This window comes from Aedes aegypti, chromosome 2, assembly GCF_002204515.2.
Source record: "Aedes aegypti strain LVP_AGWG chromosome 2, AaegL5.0 Primary Assembly, whole genome shotgun sequence".
Classification (NCBI taxonomy): domain Eukaryota; kingdom Metazoa; phylum Arthropoda; class Insecta; order Diptera; family Culicidae; genus Aedes; species Aedes aegypti.
In genome coordinates, this window is record NC_035108.1 from 24,514,835 (window position 1) to 24,532,149 (window position 17,315).

General features: G+C 35.9%; 1 protein-coding gene across 3 annotated transcripts in view; it reads right to left on the bottom strand.

Moving 5' to 3' along the window:
• The window catches only part of LOC5568482 (ras-related protein Rab-32), a 68,401-nt gene that overhangs the window by 38,337 nt on the left and 12,749 nt on the right, over positions 1 to 17,315 (bottom strand). The window contains exon 1 of one of the 3 annotated variants that reach the window (XM_021840286.1): positions 15,831 to 16,267. The exons of 1 other annotated variant lie outside the window; for it this stretch is intronic. Coding sequence is in view for 1 of the 2 variants with exons in the window: in XM_001652267.2 (XP_001652317.1) it covers positions 15,297 to 15,527 (231 nt within the window). In the remaining variant the exon portion in view is untranslated. One more of the 3 variants, XM_001652267.2, reaches the window with a different exon arrangement.

Here is a 17,315-nt window from a genome sequence, read left to right on the forward strand (position 1 = left end):
GGTCAATTTTGGAAGATTAGATCTCTGTTATTGCCCAATTTGGATAAAATGTTTACAGTACGAAGACATAATTAGAATTTCAACACACATTTTTGAGTAATGTTTCCATTCATCGCTTCAAAAGCACAGTAAACTCTCCCTTACTCGATATTGAAGGAATCATCGAGTAAGGGAGATATTTAGATACAGAACACATGTTTTTCGATTTCGGAAATTTTAATTATTTTGTGAAAAACACATTTGAAACAGAAATTTGAACGTGAAAAAACAGTTAATTTTCAACATATTTTCCTACGTGACAGTTTTTAAATGACTATCAAAAATTTAACATTTTATCACCCTTAAATGGGTTTCAACTATCAATATAATCATAATATTCAATTATAGGGAATTTATTGAAAATTGGAGTATATTTGTAACTTTTCATGAAAATTTCTAGATAAGGAGGTAAACTTGCGTAGGAAACTGATAGCTTCGAGTTAAGGAACATCGAGTTAGAGGTGAACCGACTTACAGAAGGATCAAAGACCGAAGGGACCGCGCAATAAATCGAGTTCGGGGAAATATCGAGAATCGAAATACAGAATATCGAGTAAGGGAGAGTTGTCTGAAAACTATTGAGCCCAACGCCAGGAGTGTCCTCAGCAAACTTGTTTTATTTAAATATGTTATTTTTTTTAATGTCAATTATTATAATTTGTCAGAAAATAACTTCAGTTAAACCATCTTGAATGCGTGAATGAGAAAATAATGAAACATATTTGGTGAAAATCAAGTTGTCTGAAGTACTGTGCAAATATCATTAAATTTGGTCCATAAATAACTGAGATCTGGACTACCGAAGCTGATAATTTTGAATGAAAAATCGACAAAGTTGTAAACATACTGTCCAATACTGTTTATTCAATACTAAGTACTTGGGTATTGATCATTGTTTACATACAAGCGATGAATTACAATCATTTCCACTGTTTTTGCCCCACCTTCACGTGGCACGTCTCGGGCTATCCTCGGAGGAAATTCGATACCCTTCAGAATGTGCATTGGATTGGCCTTTCGATCCGGCTCGACAAGCGATACACCTCAAACTTGTCGCCATTCTTCCAAGACTACATGCCACTTACCTATTCACTTACATTGAAGTTACACACTTTTATGGCCGACTCCTCTTGGGGAGTCAGTCGTGCGTTTCGGAATAGGTGTCGATACAAAGGACAACGAGCCTGTAGCGAAAATTTCCATTTCATTTGCGTTGCACTTCGAATCAGCCCTGGAGCCCGAAATGGGAAGCCAAATAACGTAAATTCCATGTTCCAAAGAAAACCGAAACGCCCGGCCGCATGTAAACCTTCTGTCCATTTATAACTTCCAAACTTCGATGTCTTTGGCGGGTTGCTTTCACTCATCCACTTTCAAAGGAAAAAATAACCTATGCCTTTGATGGACGACCAAACGACGCACAGTTTTTAAACCGCTTATCGCCCCGAAGTCGTCAATTTGTTTCGTTTTTTAGGACATTAAGAAAGCAATCTTCCCTTCACAGCAGTTTGGATGATGACGACAATGGCAAAGGTTAAGCTGAGGCTGAGCAGCAATAAAACAAATAAACGGACTCCTGCATGATTGGTTCATTCACTAGCTTTGTCATTATAATTTGTTACTGAGATGACGTTTTTTGTTCATTGCTCAATTTGTTTGTCAAAATTATTAAATCATTCGTGATAACGCAAGCTATGATTGCGTACTACTTTCTGTATGCGGATCGAAAATTCGCGACTTTAGTTCAAGGAAAATAGAAGATTTCTTCAAAGATGTTATCAGCTTCACAATCAGAATGTCTTGTACCAATCAGCCGTGGAAAAGTATTTACTTGATTTGAATACCTCCTTGCGTTTATCGGTGTTATTTTCATTTTCAAATTTAAAGTCCATATTCAATGTCTACTTCAGGACTTTTCAGAGCCTGTCTATAAATCACGTTGCCTTTTTTTCAAATTTTAAACTAACTTATATCAATGCTCCTTCGTCTTAGTTGAGATAAATTTTATGTCGAAGATAACGATAATAATGAAGAAGATAATTTTAAGTCGATACGTACTGTCTATATAAAATATAATCAGGACAGTCCCAAAGTCTAAAACAACAGGGCAGGATGAAGTGAATTTGAAAATTTTATAGAATTTTTTTTAATTACACACAAATTGAACAGTCGATGATATTGAAGGAACCATAGAGTTAGAGAGGTATCGAGTAACAGAACACACTGCAACTGCGATCCTAGGGATCAATGAGGTAGCCATGAAAACCAACTTTTACTATTTCTCTACCTCGATATCAAGAAACGAAATATCGAGTAAGGGAGATTTGACCGTGTTTTCAAAACAAGGAATTATTTGAATGCTGTCGATTTTGACAAAAACTGTGACTCTGATGATGTTCGAACTTGAAGAAATCAAACAAGCGGGCTATTTGGCAAAATGCCGGTTGGAAAATTAGTCGTTTGGCATACACCCATTTGGCATAACGATTGTTCGCATAATTATCATTTGGCATAATATCCAGTTGGCATAATTCTGAAAAACAATAAATTTGTTCAAATGTGATGCATTATCCCCTCTACCGACAGCTTCAGTTTTTACCGCTAAAAAAATATTCAAATCGCGATAACTTTTTTGTTCCTTAATATGTTTGCACCATTTTTTCACAACCTCTCAAGAAACTCTTCTAGTTTTAAAATCTGTGCTGATATTGATAATTGGTCATCTGAATCCGCAAATATTCCGAAATTGCTTGGGGGACCGACGCGTAGCCATAACCCACGTAAATATCTCAGGCTTCAGAATTTTTACCGTATTAGGATATTCACTCCTCGGAAATACATTAATGCGAGTATGTTGTGAAAAAATGAAGCAATTTGGTGCAGCCGTCTTTGAGTAATGAGCATTTATGTTTCTAGTACAACGCTGGTCAAATAAAGATCTTGAAAACTCTAAAAAAACCCATATCGAAATTTTCAGATTTCTCCAAGAATACTTAACGGATTTGTATGATTTTTTCATAGTAGCTCCTTATTACCTGGTATTGAATAGTACACATTTTATTTTTTTGATAGATTGATCAAAAACAAAATGGCCGCCAAAGACATTTCATATGCAAAATGTCTGTCCCCCAAGGAACATCGAAATATCTACAAAACAAGATCACCAATGATTAATATCGACACGGATTGTTAAACTAGAAGAGTTTTTTGAGATCTTGTGAAAAAATGGTGCAAAAATATCAAGAAACAAAAAAGTTATCGCGATTTGATTATTTTTTAGCGATAAAAAATGAAGCTTTCGATAGAGGGGTGTTTGATCTCGCATCAGCATCTCCCTGGCTGTGCAGATCACACCTAGCGTGTGATTCCATTCAATTGATCCCCTTTGCGCCCAGCATCAGTAGCAGCCTGATTTTATTATTTCTGCTAAATTAGGCATCGCAATGGCACAAAGCAATGCTACGCTTGCGGTGTGTCACCACGATGCCTAATTTAGCAGAAATAATAAAATTAGGCTGCTACTGATGCTGGGCGCAAAGGGGATCAATTGAATGGGATCACACGCTAGGTGTGATCTGCACAGCCAGGGAGATGCTGATGCGAGATCAAACAAGGGGTTAAAGGTTAAGTAAAGGAGTGTTGTGTTACAAATTTAATTTTAACACTTCACTTTTGCAAAAAATAAAATACTAAAATCACAAGTAAGGCGAGCAAATATCTTTAAAATCTTATATGTGTTGCTCATCTTGACAGATAGGCCTATTTCGTCTACGACTTACAGACTTATTCAGTGTCGAGTGCTCGACTTGAAGAGAACATCGCATGGATCTATTATTTATACTAGAAAAGAAGGGTGTGGGTATTGTTCTGAACGGGGTTTAAATCACGGGCGTAATTCTCGGATGATCACTGATAACTTGGTAACGACGCGAATACTTTACAAAAACCGATTTTATTAGCAAAATAAGGAGCACTTTATTGCATGTGGTCAGTTCACTTTGATGGTTTTATTCACTATGGCTAACTGGTGACCGGTCGACCTGAGCGATACTAGCAAAGAGGAGGAAGCTCAAAATCGCCAAAAATATATAATAATAGCAGTGCGAAATGAGCAAAGGTGCGTTTCTGCTCGTTGGCGAATTGAGAGATGGATTCTGCATTGCAATTTAAATTCAAATTATTTGGAAAAAGTTCTAATCCTAACAGGTATGTTAGAACTAGATTCTACCTGTAATCGTAAGGGCTGTTCATTTAAGAAAGTCGACACGTATTTTTTAAAGCAAACTGTTTATTTTCGAACACATTCATGAGTTATCTTGAAATACATGGGAATCAAAGTAATCTCGACCAAATTCACATAATTTTGAACATTTATTGAGCATTCCTGAATAATGCTCTGACTTTTCTCTTGATGCCTCCCATCGGATTCTGCACAACTTTCTTCGTAACTTTTCTTTGTGTTGCTTACCACATTTTCCATCCTTCTTAAGATGTTGTTTGATTATTGCCCAATATTTCCAAATGGGGCGTAGTTATGGGCAATTCGGTAGAATCTGCCATGTTTCAACAAATTCGACTTTTTCCTTCTTGATCATCTCCAAAGTAGCTGAAGTATAGTGAGTCGATGCCAGGCCTGGCCAAAACAATGGAGGCTTGTTATACTTTCGGTAGATGGGCAGAAGACGTTTTTAAATGCATTCAGATCTGTAATTTTCGCCGTTGATTGAACCCGTTGTGAAAAATGTAGTACTTTTCATACCGCAGGAGCAAATTGCTTGCTATAAAAAAAACTTTTTTCCCAAATTTTTCTGTTCGGATGTATTGAACGTCGTCATAAGCATCTGTTTTTGATACTGTGTTGGAATTTGGACACTTCGCGATTTAAGCCAAATCTCAGAACGACAGCTTTTCTGAACACCATTTGTGCAGAATAAATCTACGTGTCGCCATGTTAAACCGACCTTTCGCTTGGAATTTACAACTGTTTGATGTCAACTTTCTTCTGCTGTCAAAATAAACACTTGAGTACACACTGAAACAAAATTTGAATTTGTTCCTTGGAATTTTCACACCAAAATGTTAACAATCAGGTGTCCACTTTCTTTTATGAACAGTCCTTATACAGGGGGTCATTTTTTAATTGTGTACCTAATCAAAAAAAAGTATTGTCAAAAATAGAAATTCCTGCTTGTTTGGCAGGTGGTCAAAAAAACTAAGCAGAGAGGCAACAAAAAAAGAGAGAAAGATACAACAAATGCAATATTCTATCAAAAAAGAATTCCATCACAACTCCGCTAGGCCTGCTTTGTTCGGGCGGCACACTCAAGAGTTTTTTTTTTCAAAAGTGAGTAAAAGTGAGCATAATTATTTCGCACTCTCACTCGAATCGTTTTAGGATCTGTGTTGAAAATGTTGAGTGCAATTTTGACTCCTCAGAAAATCGCTTCATTTTTGAATCGCAGAGGAGTTTCTGTCAAGCCTGGTTACTGGTAACAGTTTCTGAAAGTGAAACTATTTTACATAGCAGAATGTACATTTATCTTGAATGACATTGCCCCATATATAGTTATTCGGGTTAATATCCTTCGGGTGATGGGGCATTTGGGATGTGAAATTCATGGAGATAACATTAGGGACAATGGCATTCGGGATGATGGAGTAGAATCATGTGATCAATCCGTAGAATACTAGTTCCTGTAACTAAAAAGTAACTTTATTTGAAAGTAAAATCTATGTAGTATTAGAATAATTTTGTATGTATTTTACTATGTAGTATTAGAATAGTCAAGCTCTTCTGGACCTACAAGTTAAATGTGGGGATTTTTTTTTATTTCCGTACGGGTTTAGGTCACAGATTTTCATGAAACTTTTTCTACAGGCAGGGCTCACAAATATATATGAATAAAAAAAAATTGAGAAAAATTCAGGGTCGCCTATTTTCCCGGAAAACTCAGTTGGATTTTTTTGTTTTCTCCTGACACTACTTACTTTGAAAAATCATAACTCAAGAACGAAGCATCATAGAAACAAAGTTTTTTTATGAAAATGAATATACTGAATAATTGAATAAATTAAATTTAAAAAAATAATAATAATCTTATTTGTTCCATAGAAAAGAAACAATCCCTTTTTAGCAGAGACGCATTTTGAACGCTCATGTTCTGTGAGCGTTCTAAAATGATCCTTCGATTGCTCTCGTGTTCATGTTCAGCTTCTTGAACACACACACGATGACTAGATTGATCATGGAGTTGTGATCTCCAAAATTTTCGACGAGCGTGGAATTACGTTTATCGGCCTTAGAGTTCCACCATGTCATTAACCAAGATTTTGATACAGCATTCGATGTTTGGGTTATGACCACTAGCCCCACTAGCCCCACTACACCATTAGCGATCATTGACAACTTAAAACTGGGAAAAATTATCTGGAATCTCACTATGAAGCGACAATAATTTCAGAACACTCAAGTACTTAGTAAACTGAGCTTATGCCTATTAACGAAACACTGTTAAAAATCGGATGACAGTCGTAGGATGAGTACCGGTGTGGATGAAGCGTAGTTTAACTAAAAAGTGAGATGAACATCAATTTCTATCACAGGACAAATCAACATTCTCATAGCGTTTATTATTTGTATTGCAGTAAATGACGAGTAAAACTCTTAGCGAGCTCTTAAAACGCAATTTTCAAATCTGTATAGCTTACGTTTTCTTCATAATGGGATTAAAATTTGTCCGTAAGAGATTATAATTATAATACAATATTGATTATATTTTGCGCCTTGACAGACTGCACTGACTTCCAATCGAATACATCGAGTCAAGGGAAACTGCGCATGAATTCCCGAAACTTTCAGGCTCATACTTCTCAACCACCGCAATTGTTCTGCCAGTAATTTCGTCGTATTTCAAAGATATGATGCTGAAACAGAAATCATAGTTTAAAATATCTTTTAATTTATTACAAACAATGAATTCTTACTTGTAGAAATCCAAAGATGAATTGAAATATTTTTCTGTGTTTGTAGTGCTCCACATAATGGATCGATGCACGAGTTCACTAATTTGACGTTTGAGCGGTGCCGAATTCACTAGTTTCCATGGTCACATAAATAACAAGGCACCGCTAAAACGTCAAATAGTGAACTCGTGCATAGGTCCATAGGCACACAAATAATGACGGCAACAGTTGCCAAGAGATGAACAGCGCACTGTGATCAAACATCGAAAATTGTTTGAACTTGAACACGGCTCTCGTGAGCACTAGCTTTGAACAGAACGCGTTCAAATGCATCTCTGCTTTTTAGTGTAATGAAAAATTGAGACAGAAACAGTTTTTTTTTCAGTTTTTCTTAGCGGTGTATTTTTCATGAAAAATATCACCCATTCCGACTTCATTAAAACCAATCCCATATCTTTTTTTCAGATGTTTTAGAAAATTTGCAATTGCTTTGATAAAAAATCTTGGTTTTTCCGATGCTTCGATTGAAATATGGGTTTTCAAAGAAAAGGCTTATATGGTCATTTTCCACAAAATTGGCCATAACTCAAAAAAGAAAAAAAAAGTACTTTTCAAAAATTTCAGCGATTTAAGCTTATGAAAGTACCTTCTCAAAAATATATTTTTGAAAGTTTTCCACTAATTGAAACATAGATTTTCCGGCTTTTATTTACAAATTTTCTCAACGGTGGAAAATTTTGTGGAAAACTGTTTCCAGTTATTTTTTTTATTCCTGAGAAAATTTGCTTTCATTTTCATAAAAAAAAACTTTGTTTCTACGATGCTTCTTTCTTGAGTTATGATTTTTCAAAGTAAGTAGTGTCAGAGGAAAACAAAAAAAATCCAACTGAGTTTTCCGGGAAAATAAGCGACCCTGAATTTTTCTCAATTTTTTTTATTCATATATTGATGAGCCCTGCCTGTGGAAAAAAAATTCATGAAAATCTGAGAACCTTCGGCCCACTTTGTACGGAAATAAAAAAAAAATCCCCATGTGTAATTCTGAAAAAAAGTACTCGTTGGATGATTTTTTCTCCTTTTTCGCAGAAATATATGAGACATAAAGAAATTTGTCAAAACTGACCAATTCTCGCGCAACGTTTCTAAAGGACCTATCTAACATAGAGAGGCTCTCTTTGTTTACTTTCTCTTTAATCAATAACTCAGTCACATGAATCTCTTCTGTTGCGTTTTTTGTGTGAAACGCTAGTCAAGGAAATTGTCTTTCGATCTGTAATGAAAAACTTCCCAGAAGCTTTAGTATTCTACTGTTATAATCGAAAGAGAGCGAGAGAGGAGAGAATCTCTCATTTGTACATAGGTAATTTTTTTTTAGTAATGTTAAGCGAGAATTCTCGCTGAAACCAGGCCACTATCGGCACCCATCGTTATAATTCCAACTCCAACTTAAGAGTGGGCCTTTCGTTTTTCTCAAATTGGTGGACCCCTCGTACGCCAGCTAGCTAAACGGTTTGCGAAAAAGGCCATTTTTGATAAATCTTGGATATTTCCTCACGTGACATGTATCATATTTCCCATGGAACACATAGCAGACTTAGTGGCATCGTATAGAAAAAGAATATAGCTTTCATTTATAGTTAAAACATTTTTGGCAGCCATTTTGAATTTGGCTGCCATTTTGAATTTGGCTGCCATCTTGAATTTTGTTAGAAAAATCGTTTTTTCATCATTAGCGCACCGCTTGTTTTGAATTCTGAGATCACCATCAGAAAACTGAGAAAAATTGCGTAAGATTGGCTACACAAACTAGGTGAGCAATGACATTTAACCTATGAAATGAACGATTTTCTAAATCATGTTCTACAATTTTGACGTGTATGGCGAGTGCAATCAATGCAAACATTATTTTTTGTACAACAAAGAAACAAGTTTTCAATCGTTGGGGTTTCATTCGAGTCGAGTGAAGAATAAGAGTATAATTTTGAGTGAAAAAATCTGGCGGCCATATTGGATTTCGACGCCATCTTGGTTTTTAGCAGTTGAATGATTTTTTACCATCTCATCATGTTGAATTATGGAGCCTCCGGTAAAAATAAAACAATCAGTTTCTTTCTTACTAAACTTGTCTCAGCTGTTTAACTGACTGTTCATTTCTATCAATGGTCTTAGACCAAATAAATGAAAGAATTTATGTGATTCCTCAACTCGAAGACATACAGAAGATTCATTCAGCTAGCAAATAAGCATTAAAAATCTTCTTTGATAATTTGTTTTTAGAGCTAGTTGAGCTGATGGGCTGACTCTGTTGCAGTAGGGACGTGACGTCAGGAAAAGAAGAACAAGAAGAAGAGAAAGTGTAACGGTAACATTAAAATTCAAAATGTTGGGTGCTAACAAGGTGAAAACTCATTCTACTACTTAAAACCAAGATGGCGTCAAAATCCAATATGGCCGCCAGATTTTTTCACTCAAAATAATACTCCTATTCTTCACCTGACTCGAATGATACATCAACGGTTGAGAACTTGTTTCTTTGTTGTACAAAAATGATGTTTGCATTGATTGCACTCGCCATTTCCTCAAAAATCGTAGAACATGATTTACAGGGTGATTACTATATCCTGTCAGTAAAATAAGTAATCATAGAAAAAAATGGTTAAATGAATTTTAATTACCAGTGCATATCCAGTTTAGGACATCTATAACATTTGTCTTTGCTATACATAGATAACAAATTATTTTTTTTACCTCAATTTCCAGCCACAAGCATTGTTTCAGAAGCATTACAGTTAACACGCACGTTATTCAAAAGCATATATTTTAACCAAAAATTACATTTTTTTTCGCTAAAATTTTCCATAATCAGTCTCATTCTATTCCCTAGTAAGTCTAAAAGATTGTGGTAATATGCTGTTTCAATCAGGCAATTTTTTCAGCGAAGTTTAGTCAAAAATACATATCTGTGGAAAACGTGCGTGCCAGGTGCAATGCCTTTAAAACAACACATATGACTAAAAACTAAGGTAAATGAAAAAAAAATGATTTAATCTTTACTTTGTCAAAACAAACTTTATAGATGTGCAAAACAGGATGTACACCGGAAATTAAAATTCATACATACATCTTTTATCTATGAACATTTACTTTACTGACAGGAATTAGTAATCACCTTGTAGAAAATCGTTCATTTCATAGGGTAAATACCATTGCTCACCTAGTTTTTGTAGCCTATCTTACGCAATATTTTCCTAGATTTCTGATGGTGACTCAGAATTCAAAACGAGCGGTGCACTAATGGTGAAAAAATGATTTTTCTAACAAAATTCAAAATGGTCGCTAATTTTTTTTAACTTCAAATGTAAGCTATGTCTTTTCTCTATACTATGCTACTAAGTTTTCTATGTGTTCCAAGGGAAATATGATACATATCACGTGAAGAAATATCCAAGTATTATCCAAAAATGGGCTTTTTCGCAAACAATTTAGCTAGTTGGCGTACGAGGGGTCCACTAATTTGAGAAAACCGAAAGGACCACTTTTAAATTTTATCGAAAACTAGCGATCAGAGACATAAAATTGTAATTATAACGATGGACGCCGATGGCGGCCTGGTTTCAGCGAGAATTGCTCTACTAAAGATCTCCGTGTGTCGTGAAATTTGAGAAAATGAAGCAAAAATTAGCACACAATCAATTGTCAAAATAATGTTTGAAAATTGGTCCAGAAAAGCCCGATTTTGCGTAACATTGTTTTGGAGAGTACAATTTGTTCAAAGATACGTGAATGGTGGTTCTCTTTCCGTTACACATTTCTCATTGAGATTTCTTACGCGCCATACAATTTATTTTTAGTTTTCATGCAAAAAATCTTACCATGGGGGGAGGGGGGGGTGGTTGAAAAATCCCGAAAATTGTCTTACGTAATTAATGCACAGCCAATTCAGATTACCGACCCCAGTAAAATTTTACTGGGTTTTGGAACTACGGTTTTTTCGGTAATTTTTACGATTACCGAAAAAACCCAGTAAACCAAAATATGTTTTGATTGATGGAAATTACTGACTTAGTCAGTAAAATTGTAGAGCGTTTTTACTGGCTTTCCAGTTTCCATTGCTTCATGCTTTGCTTCTCCGGATTCTGTTAAAACCCAATCGACATGAACATGGACATTGACATGCATTTTTCGTGCGAATAAACATCTACGGTATGCTCATATCTCTGTGGAAGCAATCGAAAAATGTGTGACAAAATCATTATTTGATTGGTTTGCATACAAGAAGCAAACTCAATAATGCAGATGAATTTACCTCTTGTATGGAAACCAACCGAATTTACCAACGTAAGCAGTTAAATCGTCCTTAGCGGAGCTTGTTGGTTGCTTAAAATGATTAAGTTTCTCACTAAATTTCGACTACTTACCACAAGAGAGCGCAAAATAGGTGCAGGAACAGTTTGGTTGCCATAGCCGTGTCTCCCGGCGCCGGACGATTTTGCAGCAGGAGATTCTCATTTGACACTTTCCCGCATGCGCATCTGTTTGTTTTGATTTGATTTTAACGACAAGTCAGTAAAAAACATCAACTACTGAATAGTCGGTGATTAATTTTACTGACTTTTCGGCCTGCTCGGTAATGTAGCAAAATTGGGTCTGACAGCTACCGTAGTTCAGTAAAAAGTAAAAATTATTACTGAACATCCAAAGTTTTCAATCAAAACTGAAAGTTCGGTATTTTTTATGATTTACAATTCGTACCCAGTATTAAAAATTACCGAACAAGCAAATCGTGGGCAAGTCGTTTAATGCTCATAAGGAACCGTACCATTACTTCCCGTACAATTACCTTCAAAACAGAATTAATTTAGAAATGTTATGCATTTGAGGGACAGGCGTTCGGAGTAATGACCCATTCGACGTAATGACTTTCGGGGTAATGGCGTTCGGGGTAGTGTCTTGTAAAGTATCTGTAGGTAAATCACATTAAAAAAATCGATATTTTAAAAGTCATAATAAATGTGATTCAAAGCAATATTTTAAACATCACTTTAATACTATTTTGTAACAATACTTTGACTCAGTCATACAATTATTCATAACAGAAGATTTCTGTTTATGTTTTTGTCTGCTTTTTTATATTTGCAAATGCATTTAAAAAAATACAATCTTTCAACTACAAATCGCTAAAACTATTTGAACTACGGTTAGCATGACAAAAATTCGTTTGAACAACAGAACCAAAATACCACTACTTACTTAATTCTTGCATTTAAAAATATAATAGCACTTCTAGTTTTTAAGATATTGATTGTTGAAAATGCAGAATATGACGATTTCAGTGAACTTACATGCAAGTTTGACAGCTTGTATGGTTTTGCTAAATTTGCCACTGAATTCAAATTTCATGTGTCGAACATTACTTATAAACAAAGTTCATAATGTTTTCGATACGCAAAAGCTATTTTTTATGGTTTAGAACAGTATTGTATGATGCCTAGGGCGATTCTAATTTCAAAAATGTTTGAAAATCCAAACTTATTATTTCATATTGAAAACTCATTGTCCAAACTTCAATGAAGGATGTTGCTGAAGAAACAAATCCCTTTTGAGCTAATTATGTTTGGGATTTTTGTACATGTTTGCAGGACTATAATCCCATATTAAGCTAAATAATAGCAAACAAACTCATGAATAGCTCTTTTGCTATCCGTTGGATTTAATTTCTCTCTTCAGCATTTTTTTTTGTTATGGTTTGAAGAATGAGAAATACTATGGGATGATAAGTTTGTAATTACACTGTACTGTACTGTACTAGCATGCTTGGAACTTTTCTCAAAATTTCTCCATACTAATTTCCATATAAACCTACATTGTTATTGGGCCACCTTTAAATCACCACCTAGAAAGCTGAAAATTACACAGAGCACTATTTTTATGTATGTTTTTAAGGTAATTTTTATGTATGTTTTTAAGGTAACACTTTAAAATTTGGAACTGCCCTAATGATGCCATATAAGAGATGCGTAGAATTCCGCATGAAGGCTGCTAGTATGTTGGAAAATTTTATTTAACGTAAGTTTATTCGTGCAATTTAATAGTTTCGTACTAAAAGTCGTATTCTGTATGCTAAGATCACTAAAAAGTTTAATATATCACATTTTTAATTTCATGTGAACAACTATGAAACCAGTGTTTCATACAACTTTGGGGACCTGAACTTTGGCTCAAAATTGTGACGTACTAGAACATTTCTGAGAAGGGTATCAGATCCAGCTACTCCAAATCTACTAGAGGCACGTATTTTTGAGACACGCAAAAATGTCATGTTCATTACGCTGTGCTAGTATTCTCAGATGAAAAACACTAGTCTGTTTCCAAAGATAAACATTGTCCAACTACGACGGACAAGGAGACAAAAACAGCAAAAAAAAATCATTTGATTCTGTTGTTTCGTTTTCGAATTGTGTCATAGATTCATTAAATCGTTTTCTATAAAGAAATGCTCTAAGTCACACAAACATACAGTGTCTTCAACCCAAAGCATTTTCTTATATCTACATAACATCGAACAACGTATAGAAAACTGATTGCAATTTCAAGCATTACCAAGTTGTCCATTTTATAAAATAGACAATCCTCAACCATATACTCTAACATTACAAAAAAAAATGGATCAAAGGGTAACTGAAAAGACTGTTCCATGACTTGATATCGACTCAAGGAACCACACTTAAAACAAAATTGGTCGCAGCAAAACGCTTTCCAAAGCATTTCTGTTCCATTACCCAATATTTCCATGAGTCGATGGTCCCTTCAAAAGTTTAAACTCATTAACTTTTGACTGTATAAATGATTAATCAACAAGTACGATAGAATGAGTTGTCGGAAATAATTAACTTACATTATAGGGTAAAGAACTTTTTCGGCATTTCTATTCTAAGAAAGTTTTGGGCATTTCATTTACTTTGGCATGGGGTTCATTTTCCATGCCAAAAATATCTGAAATTTCGCAAATAGAAGCATTTTAATACAATGCAAATTGTAGCTAAACATGAGCTCAGTAGATAACAAAAAGATACCTTTAAGAATAGGTTCCGGTGCCCTATTACTGCGTACATCTACAGTAAATATTTTGAGTTGTAACAGTATATCTTGACTAGATTAGATCAGTATGGTTTATGCTGCTGTTGTCGCGATTAAATAAAAATCTTGAAATAAACAAACACTAATTAAGTATTCGTTCAATTTTGGCAACATGTTAATGTTGGAAAATTGTAAACAGTCGACTCTTCACATCTCGATGTTCTACATCTTGATATCTCTCCCTATGTCGATCAAGTCCCTTCAGTCTGCATACATTTTCACTCTCCATATCTCGATGTGTTTCTGTTGATTTTTCGGTCTAAATTTTCTTTCCGTATGTCGATATGAGCACTATCGAAGGTTACTAGACCAAAGTTTTGGGATTCAAAACAAATTAGGAGCGCAAAATGACGTCTGTTTGTGTATTACTGTCTTGGCAACGGAGTGTTTTTCAATCTAGTATTCAACAAAAATGTGTTCTTTGTCTCGATCACTCCCTATCTCGATGGTCCCTTCGATATTGAAATGTGGAGAGGCGACTCTATAATCAAAACGAATGGTACCAAAAAATAAAATCAATTCAGAATTTTAAAAATTAATTGCGTTGGAAATTCAGTTTTTAAATGATTCTACTAATCCCGTTGTAAAAGCAAGAGCTTCACATTGAAATTGATTTTTTACAGTGTTTGAGAAATCAAAACAAACACTATAATGCAATCAACCATACATTCCTTCAAAATGCTAACGTTTGATTCAAGAACTTTAAAAGGTATGCCTTGGACGAATAATAATGAGTTAATGAATAATTGTACAGTCAACTCTCCCTTACTCGTTATTTAGAATATCGATATCGAGTTATTGAATCATATTAACAGTTGGTTTTCATGACTACCTCGATGGTCGCGTGGATCGAAGTTGCACTGGTTTTGTGTTCTGTAACTCGATACCTCCCTAACGCGATAGCCCCTTCAATATCGAGTTATGGAGAAGTTTTCTCTAGGTAAGAATGTCATGATTTTCAAATCATAATTGCGTCATTATCAACACTAAAAGTTTTTGCTCAAGGTTTAAAACAAAGTTTTTCAGTGATCTCGGTTGCTTTGATTTCTATGGCGAAACAAACGTTTAAAAAAAACGATATATTTTATCTCTTGCATTTCTGCATTTCAACCACCCTATCAGCAGAAATACACTGCAGATTGTTGACACTACAGTACCTTAGTCATTGTTCTTCCCTGCTGCAGATGCTGCCGCTGATGTGTCACACTGCCGCCACGACTTTCCGCGCCCCGTTTGATCCAACCGCGCAAAATTGACGACCGCCTACGAAGCGTTCCACTGATATCAGCACTTTTCACCGATCCCAGATCCAGTTCCAGATCACTTGTTGCACCACCGTTTGTACGTGAGGCCACCGAAGACACAACCGTGATAACTCTTGTGACCATCGCTACCCGAATCAGAAGACTACGACTATGATGGCAGATAAGTGCAACTATACAATGTCATCCTTCTCTGCCCTCGATGGCACTCTTAATTTCGTTTTGTTTGACCACACTCAAAAAAAAATCTCAGATTGAATTATACCGCGAGGACATTTCACACGTAACTGAAGGCTGCTCCCGGCCCCATGCTCCGAGTGTGATTCTTCAGTCGTTGTAATAAATAATGCGCCCGGAGAGCTTCGGGAGCAAGCCGTGCGCTGCCTAGTGCAACAATTTTTATCAGTCAATCTTGAATGTTTAACTTACTTCTTGCCGCCACCTCAGCCGTCGCCTACTGCCAGCAACGCTTCAACTCGTTTATTTAGCTTCCCCACCGCCTGCTGCTCTCCTTTATCTTTAACGACGACACTTCGCTCTCGTAGCCTGCTTAGCTTTCCGCACCAGCCTACTACTATTTGAACACAGAGCGATAAACAATGCTCGATATTTTTCACTCTACACACGGGAAAAGCTGTTTCTTTCGGTAAACACACTGGGATGAAATGCAACGAACACACAGAAGAGGACGACCCGAGCCGCGGTCCAGTGCAGCAACATAAGCAGCGAAAGCATACGTTTACTAGCAATACTGACTACTCAAACTGAGAACCGCGAACTACCTCTGACCGGAGACCTATGAGCAGCATGGATGAGGTTGATAAGAGCCGGGAACTCGCCGCGTTTCCACCGTTTTTGGAGGATTTTTTTCCCTCATTTGAGTCATCACCATCCATCCTGTTCAGCGGATAAGCTGTGAGTTCCACGGTTATCTACGAATGCGTTGCAAGTATAGGTAGCTATAGTAGACGTGTCAACAGCAGGAAGAGAAGGTTAACGAAAGGAACTCTCGCTACTTCCTATCTTATCAGGTTGGGTGAGCTACTATACACGTTTCTAGGCTGTCACAGAGACGAGTTATTGAACTAGCCGGTAGACCAAACGACGTGATGAGCTCACTCACCAACTCAGAATTGGTGCTGTTCGTGATGACGGTGGTTCTAGTGTTTTGGACATTGGCACACACTAGCAGAGAAATCGGCTTATCAGTGGAAGAAAGTGTGGCCACCACGACAGAAGTTATTAAGAGCCGCTCGGAAAGCACGGAGGGAACAAATGTGTCAAATGGTGGACAAAATTTATTTACGAGGTGATTTTGATTCTGATTCATATGGAATTCGTAGCTGCACTTAGCCAAGCGTTAACAGGAAATGCAACCCTCCAAAGATTTCGCCTAGCATAAATTTCTTCAGTCCTCGAAGAATCCCTTCAAAATTGTTTTTTTTTTGTTTTTTAAGTGTTATTTCCAAATTTAAAAACTACATCAGGGAATTGCAAAGATTGCTCTTTTAAAACTCTTTTGAACATGGAATTTTCCGGAAAAATGCTTACAAGAATCATAAATTTATCCAACAAGACCATAGGAAAGTCACTAAACAAATTTGTTTTCCACGATTTTATCAGGTATTCACTAGAATCCCTTTATGAATCTTTCAACAACAAAAAAACAGGAATTTGCCCAAGTATTCTTATTTTTAATAAATACCAAACATTACATTGATTTCTTTTATCAAGGTGTTCTGTGTTATTAAACAAAACAATCCTCCTAATTTGGTAAAACAAATTTAAGATTTTATAACCATTTTGTTAACAACACATTACATTTCATTTGTTCAGTTTTTATACAGGTGAGTTGATTTCACCTGCTTATAGAGTTCTGTTTGATCTTTCGACCTTGACACTTGCTTTTCCCGG